The 14,240-nt window shown below is 35.1% G+C and overlaps 1 protein-coding gene across 1 annotated transcript in view; it reads left to right on the top strand.

Annotated features, from left to right (window-relative positions):
• ZNF280C (zinc finger protein 280C) overlaps positions 1 to 14,240 on the top strand; it is a 54,494-nt gene that overhangs the window by 21,922 nt on the left and 18,332 nt on the right. Inside the window, exons 8-13 of the mRNA XM_081115431.1 lie at positions 1,823 to 1,990; positions 2,134 to 2,237; positions 2,700 to 2,920; positions 12,453 to 12,610; positions 13,271 to 13,371; positions 14,057 to 14,203. Coding sequence (XP_080971557.1) covers positions 1,823 to 1,990; positions 2,134 to 2,237; positions 2,700 to 2,920; positions 12,453 to 12,610; positions 13,271 to 13,371; positions 14,057 to 14,203 — 899 coding nt within the window. The remainder of the gene's footprint in view (positions 1 to 1,822; positions 1,991 to 2,133; positions 2,238 to 2,699; positions 2,921 to 12,452; positions 12,611 to 13,270; positions 13,372 to 14,056; positions 14,204 to 14,240) is intronic.

Here is a 14,240-nt window from a genome sequence, read left to right as displayed (position 1 = left end):
ATGTAAAAAATCATTTCTATGTTATCTTAAAGAATGAAACACAGATTTGACAGAGGAACCCATTAATTTATTTATGCTACTACTTCTCCTTTAGTGTACAGTTGGGAACATTAAAATATAATGTGGAGTCTTAGAATTTTTATTACAAAGTACAATTGTGTGTTATTTTCAAAAGGACTTTTGCTAGATCTGGTTATAGCCTAAATAACCCGACCTCTCTTGCAAATGCGCTGAATTGCGTAATCTTTTAGCCTTTAAGGTGATGGTTTTCAAACTCAAAACTTTTTAGCAATGAAATCTCTATTTAACAAAATTTTATTTAAAAGTCTAATTTTTTAAAAAGGTTCAAGGGTTTCTTTATCTGAATCTCCAGTAATTCCTGGAGATTCATGTGCTACATTATCTTTAGACAGCTCTCCTTCAGTGACATCCTCCTCAATTATGACATTAAAAGGTAAATATGAATGTGGCATATAAAAAAGAAATTATATATAAATATTAGAAATTGTGATATGACATGCCCACTATATTCCCTAAGAACCATTAGACTAAAGGGAATAAACAGATTATTTAAACTACCTGTCAACTTGTTAAGTGGGAAAAGAACCAACTTGAGTTTTCCATTAGACATCTTAAGTTTTTAAGTATCTTAAAGCGTTTCTCTAATTTTTAGAATAGAAATTGTTTTTACTTACAAGCTCAAATGTATTGACACATCTAAAAATAAATTCATATTTGGAACTGAGCTTAGAGTATTCTCTGTGGTTTAAGTTTTTTCTGGGGATTGTTTTGGTCTGACTTTTTTATACTACCACTTTATTCGAAAGCATCTTTAGCATTTTTTGTATTAGTTTATTTCATGAGTTTAAATATGTGTACTCCGTAATAGCTGCTTGTGCAATTTCTTTAAAAATACAAAACTGTTTTTATTGCACTGGTCAGTTTGGCTCAGTGGATAGAGCATCGTCCTGTAGACAGAAGGGACCTGGGTTCGATTCCAGTCAGGGCATGTACCTTGATTGCAAGCTCCTCCCCAGCCAGGGCCCTGGTCGAGGTGCATGCAGGAGGCAATCAATCAATGTGAGAGAAACATATTGATGTTTCTCTCCCAGCGGTTCTCAACCTGTGGGTCGCGACCATCGGAAAACACATATAGCATATCAGATATTTACATTACGATTCATAACAGTAGCAAAATTACAGTTATGATGTAGCAACGAAAATAATTTTATGGTTGGGGGTCACCACAACATGAGGATCTGTATTAAAGGGTCGCAGCAATAGGAAGGTTGAGAACCACATAGATTAGACTCTAATCAATGGGAAAATATCCTCAGTTGAGAATTAACAAATATATATATATATATATATATATATATATATATATATATATGCATATGCATATGTATATGTTTTTATTGATTTTAGAGAGGACTAGAGAGGGAGAGATGAAACATCAGCAATGAGAGAAAATCATTGATTGGCTGCCTCCTGCATACCCCATACTGGGGATCAAGCCCACAACCTAGGCATGTGCCCTGGCTGGGAATCAAGCTATGACCTCCTGGTTCATAGGTCGATGCTCTACCACTGAGTCATGCTGGCTGGCTGTGCAATTTTTTGTACCTATTTATCATATAAATTTTTATCATTCTTTATTGTCATTTGTATGATATGGTAATTTAATTGTATTACCTTTAATTTAGCTCTGAAGTACTTTTACTTAATTTTAAAGGTAAGATCATTTTATTAGCATTTTTAAGCAATGTTCTATTATATACTAAAGCATTTACAAATATCTTTTTCACTATTTAAATTGTAGCTGTAGGTGAAACTCTGCCTATAAGAAAACGTCCTAGTATTATAGCAAACAGAGTTCATCCAAAAAAGCCAAAGACAAGTGATGGTGTTTCTAAAATAGGTTCATGTGCTACATTATCTTTAGACAGCTCTCCTTCAGTGACATTCTCCTCAATTATGACATCAAAAGGTAAATATGAATGTGGCATATAAAAAAGAAATTATATTTAAATTTTAGAAATTGTGATAAATTTTAAAACTATTATTACTGGTTGTTTAAGATTTAAAAAAGAAAAAAATTGAGTAATAATAATAATCCTTAATTTATTTTAGGTACCTCATCAACTGAACATAAAACTGGAAACCCTTTTCAAAGATCTTGTCCAAAGTGCAATGTTCAGTTCAATAATTTGGATGCTTTGAAATATCACATGAAGGTAAAAACTTTTTCAAAATTTTATTTTTAGAAATATCCAAAAAATCTCTGAAAATATTAAGAATTGATATGTGGTAAATGCTAATTTCTCCAGACATTTAGGTAAGAAACCTCCTCATTGGTATTTTCATATAACTTCGGTAAAAATTGATATTCATAATGATTATCTTCATACAAGATTTAAAAATCCTTATGAAGCATCAAATTTAAAAATTAAGTTTATATGCACTACAGCATATGTACATTATATTTTAATTTTTAATGAAGATAATGTATTAATCAGAATATTTTATTAGGTGTTTAATCTTACATGTAATTTTAAAATTCCCCTTTATACCTTATTTTTTGTCCATGGTGACATGTATGTCAGTCACATTACTTAATGAAAAATCTTAGTCTTGCATTTTAATTTTCAACACTCAGGCTTAAACTCATAGTGGCTTATTTTTTTTCCCTCTTTCAGCGTTGTTGTCCAGGCATGATAAATAAATTTTTGGAGATGATTAAAGTAGAAATTTCAAGTACTGAAAAGAAAACTAAGACTGGTGCAGAGAAAGAAAAATTGATCATGTTAGTTAGTGACTTTTACTACGGAAAACATGAAGGAGATGTTGACAATGAAGAAAAGACTTACACAACCTTTAAATGCTTCAGTTGCTCAAAAGTTCTTAAAAATAATATTAGGTATGTAAATATGTTAATGTTTGAAAATTGGGATGCTACAGATATAACTATTGTATCTTCATTTTTCTGTGCCATCTTAGGTAAGCAAGTTTCATACTTTCTACAAAGAGCAAAGACAGATTATCACGTTGAATAGCTTTCTTGTATTTTAGGAGTTTGACATTTGGGCCCGTTTAGTTGTATTTCTTTCAGATAACTGAAGGACAAAATTTCTTTTAGCCTAGGGCAAAATTACTTCCTTTTTTATATTTATCCTTGATCTAGGAATTTTCGTGAGGCATTTTTATTTTTTAACTGCTTTTGAATCTTACTTTTCCTATCACAGGAAGAACCACTTCATCCAGTTTGACCTCCTTCATACTAGTCTTATTTAATGCTCTATTTTTTTTTATTCATATTTATAATTTTTAGCACATTTACCTTGCAGAGAAAGCGACCTGTTTTTGGTAATCTTCTTTAAAGGAGTACCAGTTCTTTGAAACATGTCTTTTGATTTTATGGTTTAGCACATTTTAAAAGCAGAGATTTAATTATCAGTGGAACTTTGAAGGTTTATGCATATATGCTTTAAATTTTAGGAACTTATACTTTCCAGTCTTTGAGTTATATGGCATATTACATATCTATCATCCTACGTGAGATAGTAACATGTCATATTACATATCTATCATCCTAAGTGAAATAGTAAGAAGAACAAAGTAATATGACATTGACTGGTATTTTTCATTGTTTATACTGTATAACATGACAATGTTTTTCTAACATTTTATTATAAAAAATTTTAAATATTCAGCAAAGTTGAAAATTTTTACAGAAAACATCTATATATTTGCCCACCTCATTTCTACTAACATTTTACTATACTTGTATTACTACATATTTATATATTCATCCATAGACCTATCTGATTTTTTATACTTTTCAGAGTAAATTACAGACATCATTGCACTTCCCTTCTGTGAGATGCATCTATGTATATGTGTACATGTACTAATATTGTGACACACACATGTAAACTTAAAAATATTTACCTCTGATAACTATCATTTGTAACTAACATTCTTAGGTATCCTATTCAGTGGTCAGCAAACTGCGGCTCACGAGCCACATGTGGCTCTTTGGCCCCTTGAGTGTGGCTCTTCCACAAAATACCACGTGCGGGTGCGCATGTACAGTGCGATTGAAACTTCGTGGCCCATGCTCAGAAGTCAGTATTTTGTGGAAGAGCCACACTCAAGGGGCCAAAGAGCCGCATGTGGCTCGCAAGCCACAGTTTGCTGACCACTGCTATAGGTCATTTCTAAGCCCAGAATTAGATTTTATGGTGAATTTTGGGTTTAAAGAGAAGTACATTAAAAAACACTGAAATATACTGTAATATAAATGTAAACTAAATTATGAATACTACATTTAGGGGTAGTGCTTTATAATTTTCAAAGCTCTTTCAAATATTTTTCATATGAGTTTTCATACCTCTGTACCTTCTTTTTATCAAACCCTAACAGCTATCAATTGCTAATGGTCTCAATAGCTTAACAGAAGAGAAATTGTACCTTGAGATAAAACACTGAAACACTGTGACCTCCTTACATCATTTTTACCATTTTTACAGTAAAATCCATTATAAAATAACATTACCAATTTTGGTAAAATTCATAGAAAGTGGCTCACTGGTTAAGTTCCTTATACTTAAATGTTATGCATATTACATTAGAAGTTCTTTTATTTTTAGCAAAGCTTTTTTTACGTTTCCTTTGAGGTTAGCCATTTAATATTAAACATGAAACTTTTTCTTTTTTTTTTTTTTACTTATATACATATATTTTATTTTTAAATTTTTTAAATTTTATTTTATTGCTTAAAGTATTACAGAGTACTACATATGTCTCCTTCCCCCCCCCCGCCCCCACTGACCTTCCCCCGGCCTCCCTTCCCCCCCAGTATCTTGTGTCCATTGGTTATGCTTATATGCATGCATACAAGTCCTTCGGTTGATCTCTTACCTTCCCCCAACCCTCCCCAGCCTTCCCGCTGTAGTAGTTTGACAGTCTGTTCGATGCTGCTCTGCATCTGTATCTATTTTTGTTCATCAGTTTATAATGTTCATTATTATCCATAAATGAGTGAGATCATGTGGTATTTTTCTTTCATTGACTGGCTTATTTCACTTAGCATAATGCTCTCCAGTTCCATCCATGCTGTTGTAAATGGTAAGAATTCCTTCCTTTTTACAGCAGTGTAGTATTCCATTATGTAGATGTACCACCGTTTTCTAATCCATTCATCTGCTGATGGACATTTAGGCTGTTTCCACATCTTAGCTATGGTAAATTGTGCTGCTATGAACAGAGGGGTGCATATATCCTTTCTGATTGATGTTTCTGATTTCTTAGGATATAGTCCTAGAAGTGGGATTACTGGGTCAAATGGGAATTCCATTTTTAACTTTTTGAGGAAACTCCATACTGTCTTCCACAGTGGATGCACCAATCTGCATTCCCACCAGCAGCGCAGGAGGGTTCCTTTTTCTCCACATCCTCTCCAGCACTTGTCGTTTGTTGATTTGTTGATGATAGCCATTCTGACAGCTGTGAGATGGTACCTCATGTTTGTTTTGATTTGCATCTCTCGGATGATTAGTGACTTTGAGCATGTTTTCATATGTCTCGGATTTCTGAATGTCCTCTTTCAAAAAGTGACTTTTAGGTCCTTTGCCCATTTTTTGATTGGATTGAGTTCCCTGAAAATGTTGGAGATTAAACCCTTATCAGAGATAACATTGGCAAATATATTCTCCCATGCAGCAGGCTTTCTTGTTTTGTTGATGGTTTCTTGCTGTGCAGAAGCTTTTTATTTTGATGTAGTCCCATTTGTTTATTTTCTCTTTAGTTTCCATTGCTCTAGGAGCTGTATCGGTAAAGATATTGCTACAACAAATGTCTGCTATTTTGCTGCCTATGGCTTCTTCTAAGATTTTTATGGTTTCCCATCTTATATTTAAGTCCTTTATTCATTTTGAGTTTATTTTTGTGTATGGTGTAAGTTGGTGGTCTAGTTTTATTTTTTTGCAAATATCTGTCCAGTTTTCCCAACACCATTTATTGAAGAGACTGTCTTGTCTCCATTGTATGCTCTTGCCTCCTTTGTGAAATATTAATTGAGCATACTGGCTTGTGTCGATTTGTGGGTTCTCTGTTCTGTTCCACTGGTCTATTTGTTCTGGTGCCAATACCAGGCAGTTTTGAGAACAGTGGCTTTGTAGTATAGCTTGATATCTGGTATTGTGATCCCTCTACATTGTTCTTCTTTCTCAAGATTGCTGCAGCTATTCGGGGTCTTTTTTTAATTCCATATAAATTTTTGGAGAGTTTGTTCTAGGTCTTTGAAGTATGCCGTTGGTATTTTAATGGGGATTGAATTGAATTTATAGATTGCTTTGGATAGTATGGACATTTTAATGATGTTGATTCTACAAATTGATAAACATGGTATATTCTTCCATTTGTTCATGTCTTATTTTATCTCTTTTTTCAATGCCCTGTAGTTTTCTGAGTAAAGGTCTTTTATTCCTTAGTTAAATTTATTCTGAGGTATCTTAATTTTTTTGGTGCAATGGTAAATGGGATTGGTTTTTTGTTTTGTTTTGTTTTGTTTTGTTTTGTTTTGTTTTGTGTGTGTGTGTGTGTTCGTTTGTTTTTTGCTTCTCTTTCTGTGAGTTCATTATTAGTGTATAAAAAGGTCATATATTTCTGGGTGTTAATTTTGTATCCTGCTACTTTGCCAAATTCACTTATTAGGTCCAGTAGTTTTTTTATGGAGTCTTTGGGGTTTTCTATGTATAGTATCATGTCATCAGTGAATAAGGACAGTTTTACTTCTTCCTTTCCAATTTGAATGCCTTTTTATTTCTTCTTCTTGTCTGATCGCTATGGCTAGCACTTCCAGTAATGTATCAAACAGGAGTGGTGAAAGTGGGCATCCCTGTCTTGTTCCCATTCTTAGGGGAAATGAGTTTAGTTTTTGACCATTGAGTAGGATGTTGGATGTAGGTTTTTCATATAAGGCTTTTATTATGTTGAGGTATGATCCCTCTATTCCCACTTTGCTGAGAGTTTTTATCAAGAAAGGGTGTTGGATTTTGTCAAATGCTTTGTCTGCATTGATTGATATGATTATGTGATTTTTGTCTCTCAGTTTGTTATGTGATGTATCACATTTATTGATTTGCAGATATTGTACCATCCTTGCCTCCCAAGAATAAATCCCATTTGGTCATGGTGTATGATCTTTCTAATGTAATGCAGAATTCGATTTGCTAGAATTTTGTTGAGGATTTTAGCATCTATGTTCATCAAGGAAATTGTCCTGTAGTTCTCTTTTTTTGTGGTGTCTTTATCTGGTTTTGGGATTAGGGGCATGCTGGCTTCATAAAAAGAGCTTGTAAGTGTTCCTTCCTCTTGAATTTTCTGAAATAGTCCAGACAGGGCTTTTGTTTGCTGGAAGATTTTTGATCGCTGCTTCAATTTCTTTGGTAGTTATTGGCCTATTCAGGTTTTTTGATTCTTTATTGAGTTTTGGGAGCTTGTATTTTCCTAAGAGTATGTCCATTTCATCTAGGTTGTCCATTTTGTTGGAATAGAGTTGTTCATATCCAAAATCTATGGGACAAAGCGAAATCATATATATTTCTGTGGGATCGATTGTTACTTTGCCTCTTTCATTTCTGATTTTGTTTATTTGGGTTCTCTCTCTTTGCTTCTTGGTGAGCCTGGTTAGAGGGTCATCAAGCTTGTTTATCCTTTCAAAGAACCAGCACTTGGTTTTGTTGATCTTTTGTATTGTTTTTTGTTTTGTTTTGTGTTTTTTTTTTTGTCTCTATGTCATTTATCTCTTCTCTGATCTTTATTATTTCATTCCTTTTGCTTACACTGGGCTTTTCTTGTTGCTCTCTTTCTAACTCTTTGAGTTGCAGGGTTAGATAATTTATTACTGTCTTTTCTTGTTTTTTGAGATAGGCCTGTGGAGCTATGAACTTCCCTCTCAAGACTGCTTTTGCTGTGTCCCATAGATTTTGGATTGTTGTGTTTTCATTGTCATTTGTTGCCATGATGTTTCTTGTTTTTTCTTTGATCTCTTTGGTAACCCAATCATTGTTTAATAGCATGCTATTTAGCCTCCAGGTGTTTTTTTTTTATTGTTTTTATTGTGATCTGAGAAGATGCTTGATATGATTTCTGTCTTCTTGAATTTAAAAAGACTGCCTGTGCCCCAATATGTGGTTTATCTTTGAAAATGACCCATGTGCACTTGAGAAGAATATATATTCTCTGGCTTTGAGGTGGGATGTTCTGAAGTTGTCAATTAATTCCATCTGATCTAGTGAGTCATTTAGGATTGCTGTTTCTTTGCTGATTTTTTTGTTTAGAGTATTTGTCCAGTGGTGTTAGTGGGTTATTAAAGTCCCCTACTATGACTGTATTGCTGTCAATCTCTCCCTTGATATCCTCCAGAAGTTTTTTTGTTTGTTTGTTTGTTTGTTTGTTTATGTATTGGGTGCTCCTGCATTGGGTGCATATACGTTTACCAGAGTTGTATCTTCTTGTTGAATTGCTCCCTTTAGTATTATGAAGTGGCTTTCCTTATCTCTTGTTATGGCCTTCACTTTGAGGTCTAATTTGTCAAATATAAGTTTTGCTACCCCAGCTTTTTTTTCATTTCCATTCGCCTGAAAAACTTTTTCCATCCCTTCACCTTCAGTCTTTGTGAGTCCTTTGTTCTAAGGTGGGTTTCCTGTAGACAGCAGATACATGAGTCATGTTTTATTATCCACTCAGCTACCCTATGTATTTTGATTGAGGCATTTAATTCATTTACATTTAACGTTATTGATAGGTACTTGTTTGTCACCATTTTTATTCTTTATGCCTGTGTTCCTTCTTCCCTTCCTATTTCTTCTTTTTATAGCAGATCCTTTAGCATTTCTTGCATTGCTGGTTTGGTGGTAATAAACTTCCTTAGTCCTTTTTTGCCTATGAAGCTCCTGATTTCACCCACAATTTTTATTGATAGCCTTGCTGGGTACAGTATTCTTGGATTCAGACCCTTGCTTTGCATGACTTTGTATATTTCATTCCATTTCCTTCTGATCTGATGTGTTTCTGTTGAGAAATCAGTTGATAGTCTGATGGGAGATCCTTTGTAAGTAACTTTCTGTCTCTCTCTGGCAGCCTTTAAGATTATTACTTTGTCGTTTGTGTTTGCCAATTTAATTATAATGTGTTTTGGTGTCGATCTTTTGGGGTTCATCTTGTTGGGGACTCTGTGAGCTTCTTGGACTTGTGTGAGTTTTTACTTCCCAATATCAGGGAAGTTTTCTGTCATTATTTCTTCAAACAGGTTTTTTATTCCTTGCTCAGTTTCCTCTCCTTCTGGTACCCCTATTAGGCAGATGTTTTGTTTTGTGTAGTCCCAAAGTTCCCTTAGGCTCTCCTCCTGTTTTTTAAGTGTTTTTTTTTCTACATGCTTCTCTGCTTGGGTATTTTTTCCTACCTTGTCTTCTAGCTCACTGATGCAGTCCTCCACTTCTTCTAGTCTACTGTTGATACTTTCTATTGAGGTCTTTATTGCAGCAATGTCATTTTTCATTTCTTCTTGGTTCTTCATTTCTCTTGGTTCTTACACATGGTGTTGAATTTGTCTTCCACCCTTTTCAGTGACCTTATGACCATTGCTCTGAATTCTTTCTATGTCATATTGCTTGCCTCCATTTCATTTACTTCCTTTTCTGGTGATTTCTCCTTTTCTTTCTTATGTGGGCTGTTTCTTTGTCTCCCCGTGATGGCTCCTCTCAGGGTTTGTGGCTATGTAGCACTCTCTCTCCTGCATTGACTTTCTTTAGGCAATGCCAGCTGTGTTTAATTCACCAGTTCTGGGTGGGTGCTCTTTGATTCAGCTGTTTCTTCTGTTCTGTGAAAAGGCACAGGGCCCATCCAAAAATTCATGCATTTGTCTCCCCCTGAGCAGACCTCTCAGGCACCCGTGGTTGGGGAGGTTGGAGTTCCAGCATTCGTGGATTTGCAGCTGAGGTAACTGGTCCCTGGGCATTGTTGTTGTAAGGTCCCGGGAGGCATCCGAGATCTCCCTGGTTGAAGGTAAGGCTGGGGTTCCAATCACAGTCAGTCTCTGATCACAGCTGTCTCCCCTTCAAGATGTCATGGCCTCTGCAGCAGAGCCAGCTGCTCCAGGAGAGATTTCAGCTGCAGTAGAGGCTGCCCAGTTACGTGGGGCTCATCCGCCAGTCCCCAACAGTCTCTTGTAGTATAGCTGTCCCTCACAAATACTGACACTCCCCGCACGTCCACGCACTCTCCTTTCATTCTCTCACTCTCACACTATCTAGCAGCCTGCAGTCCCACTGGCAGCCATCTTGGATTCCCTTTCTTTTTTATTTTCATTTCAAAAGACTGGTTACAGATTTCTAGATTATCAAACTGTCTAGAAATTTTAAGCTCACCATCTTTTATAACATCTAGAAATTTTGTAGCATTTAGGCAAGACTAGGATTTTTAAAATAGATTTGAATAGAGGTGATGTTAAAATGAAAGGGAAAAAAGACATTTCAAAGTGTACTATAAGCAGCTCTAAAGTGAAGTAGTGTTTTGAAAGTGTGAAAAGATAAATAGTAAAACTTCCATGATGATTACTATATAAAAAAAAATACTAATAATTTGTCCTTTAAGCCACTGAAGCCTATTTTATATATTTAAGGCCTTCAAAAAGATTTCTCTCATGAGTTTATAACTGCTTTTGGTGGTAGGGTTTCCTTCCTTTAAGTATTTTATTTTAAAATGTATATAGTATTTCATATATGGAAAAGTAGCCTGCTGTTTTTCTTTATAAAAATTTTTATCTGAAATAATAATGAAGTGTTCTAGAAAATTCATGGTATTTCATATTAACTATTAATGGGTTATTTTAAAACCAAGAGATTATAGTCAAACCTTGTTTCTCAAACGTCTCCCATCTTGAACAATTCAGTTCTTTTTTTAACTTGATTAAGGTATTATGTATGTGTCCTTATCCCCCCATTGCCCCCTCAACCCCCAACTCATGCCCTCACCACCCTGGTATCTGTGTCCATTGTTTAGGCTTATATTCATGCATACAAGCCCTTTTCTTTCTTTTTCTTTTTTTAGAAATATATTTTATTGATTTTTTTACATAGAGGAAAGGAGAGGGATAGAGGGTTAGAAACATCAATGAGAGAGAAACATCGATCACCTGCCTCCTGCATGCCCCCACTGGGGATGTGCCCTCAACCAAGGTACATGCCCTTGACCGGAATCAAACCTGGGACCCTTCAGTCTGCAGGCCGACGCTCTATCCACTGAGCCAAACTGGTTAGGACAACAAGCCCTTTTCTTTACCAAGTTTTAACAGGAAAAAAATGTCTCCATGGATCAAAACTTCAGTTTTCGAACAGACAACCTTTTCATGCTGATACCTCAGATGACAAAATAAATCTAGCAGGCAACTAGCAAAGGAGTTCCTGGCACTTAGCACAATTTTAAAACATAAAGAGGCAATCAAGAGTGCTAATGTTGCTAAAGGTATGAAAGTGTTCACAAAACAGCAATCATAGGTAATTGAATAGGTAGAAAAACTTGTTGATTGGATAAAGGAAAAGCAGCTGGTGATAGCATTTTGGAGGCAGTGATATATGAAAAATTCCTTTAAGGCTAGTAGAAGATAGTCCTATAAATTTAAGAAAAGAAGTATTTTTAAACTAGAGGCCCAGTGCTTGAAATTCGTGCACTGGGGAGGGGGGGTCCTCAGCCTGCCCTGCACCCTCTCACAATCCAAGAGCTCTCAGGGGGTGTCCGACTGATGGCTTAGGCCTGCTCCCCACCTAAGCAGGCAATCAGACATCCTTAGCACTGTCACGGAGGTGGAAGAGGCTCCCACCACTGCCACTGTGCTTGCCAGCGATGAGCCCAGCTTCTGGCTGAGCAGTGCTCCCCCTGTGGGAGTGCACTTACCACCAGGGGGCAGCTACTGTGTTGAGCATCTGCCCCCTGGTAGTCAGTGTGTGTCATAGAGACGTGTCATTCTGCTGTTTGATTGATTTTCTTATTAGCCTTTTATCATATAGGATTAAACAGTATATTAGACATGTACTGTATATAAGAAAGGTTTGAAAAAGGGAATCATTTGGCAGTCTGGAATGGATTAATTAAATTTATATTATTTTTAATGGGAGAAAATCATTCAGTTTTCAAACCACTTCTTGAACAGCCTTCTGGAACAAATTAAGTTCGAGAAACGAGGTTCCACTGTATTTTACAAATAGATTTACTGAGCCATTTAATGAAAGTGATTATTTGAAGTGCACACTTTTCTAGAGGATTTTAAGGCCTAGATATATTATTCTGAATAATATAACTGCCTTTCTGACATTTAGGTTCAGATACTTACTTGTGAGGGTTTTTTGTTATAAATCTGAATATTTGCACCTGTTGACAATTATTTATAGGTTTATGAATCACATGAAACACCATTTGGAACTTGAGAAGCAGAACAGTGAGAGCTGGGAAAGTCACACCACCTGCCAGCACTGTTACCGTCAGTATCCTACACCATTCCAGCTGCAGTGTCACATTGAGAGTACACACACACCTCATGAGTTTTCTAGTAAGTCACAGTTTCACTGAAGTGCTAAGCATCAATTATTTTGATCATATAAACTATGAGGGATCCTTAAGAACTCTGATAGAAAAATAAGAAATAGACTTTGTAGTTTGAGGACAAAGTTGAAAAGCGAATTTTAACTTGCAGAAACTTTTCAATAAGATTACTTAAGTTGAGATCCCTCTTTTAAATAGGGCATATCTCCTGTATGATGTGTAAGGGGTAAGCTAAAAACCAGAGTCCCTGGTTTTCAAATATGAAATCAATGATCTTGATTTATACTCTAATAAGAAAGATAACTGCAATGAAAGTTGAAATCACAGAGTGTGGAGTTAGACAGCTTGGACTCAAATTCCAGTTCTGCCTTTTAATACAACTGCGAGATCTCAAGCAAGTTACCTAAACTTTCTGTACTTCAGGTTCCTCATCTGAAAAATGGGAATAAAAATAACAGTACCTCTCTCAACTATGGAATGGGAATTATTAAGTAAGCTAATATAAGTAAAGTCCTTACTACAGCATTAACAGAGTTAACTATAGAATTATTGGAACCACCATCACTATTACTATTATTACTTGTTGCTGTTGTTATAGATGTACAAAATAAGCCTTTTATTTATATACATCCTTAAAATGATGTAACGTGTGTTTTTCTAATTTCAGCGATTTGTAAAATCTGTGAATTGTCATTTGAAACAGAACATACTCTTTTACAACATATGAAGGACACTCATAAACCTGGTGAAATGCCATATATTTGCCAGGTACACACACATTTTATTGTCTACTTAGCTGTTAGTTTAATTATCATGTGCCATGAAATAGTATTTTATTATTTTTTAACCATTTAAGTAAAACAAGTTACTAAATTGAAGACCCTCTTCAATCATAAAAACTCCCTTGGTTTAACTCATGTATGTGTGGGTGGTGGGTTGGATTTGGCCTGTGAGTCATAGTTTGTTGACCCCTGTACTAGAAAAACAAAATACCCTGCTAGAAAAAGACAAACATATGGGCTTTTTTACTAAGTAGGGAAAATAAAGACATGCCAGAGAAATAGTAAATGCTGTTAGTTATGGGAAACTCAACTAAATACTTTGTGGCCACTATTTTTCTAGAATTTGAAGTGGTTCCCAATAAGATAGCAAGATAAAGATAAATTGCCTCTATCATATTCTGGATGTTATTTAAAATCCAAAGAAGAGAATACTCTCATTTTATATAGCAGGATAAGTTTTATAGGACAAGAGGTGTCAGAGTTTGAATGATACTTTTCTGTTTCAAAGATCATCATTATTATTTGAAGTAATAGGATTCTTGATTGTATAGGCAGCAAAGATGAATTAGAACGTAATGTTCCTCTGAAAAAATGATTTATCATTGCTACTTTAATGTAATTGCATATCAGTTATACATTCAAGTTCAACTAAACCTTCTTTATATTTCTAGGTTTGCCAGTTTAGATCATCAACATTTTCTGATGTAGAAACTCATTTTAGAACATCCCATGAAAACACAAAGAACTTGCTGTGTCCATTTTGCCTCAAAGTTAGTAGAATGGCAACCCCCTACATGAATCATTACATGAAACATCAGGTAAGATTTAGCAGTTCTTATTTATTTTGTCTTAGTG

Source organism: Myotis nattereri, assembly GCF_964212035.1.
Source record: "Myotis nattereri genome assembly, chromosome: X".
NCBI classification, from domain to species: domain Eukaryota; kingdom Metazoa; phylum Chordata; class Mammalia; order Chiroptera; family Vespertilionidae; genus Myotis; species Myotis nattereri.
This window is presented reverse-complemented; position numbering and strand designations above follow the sequence as displayed.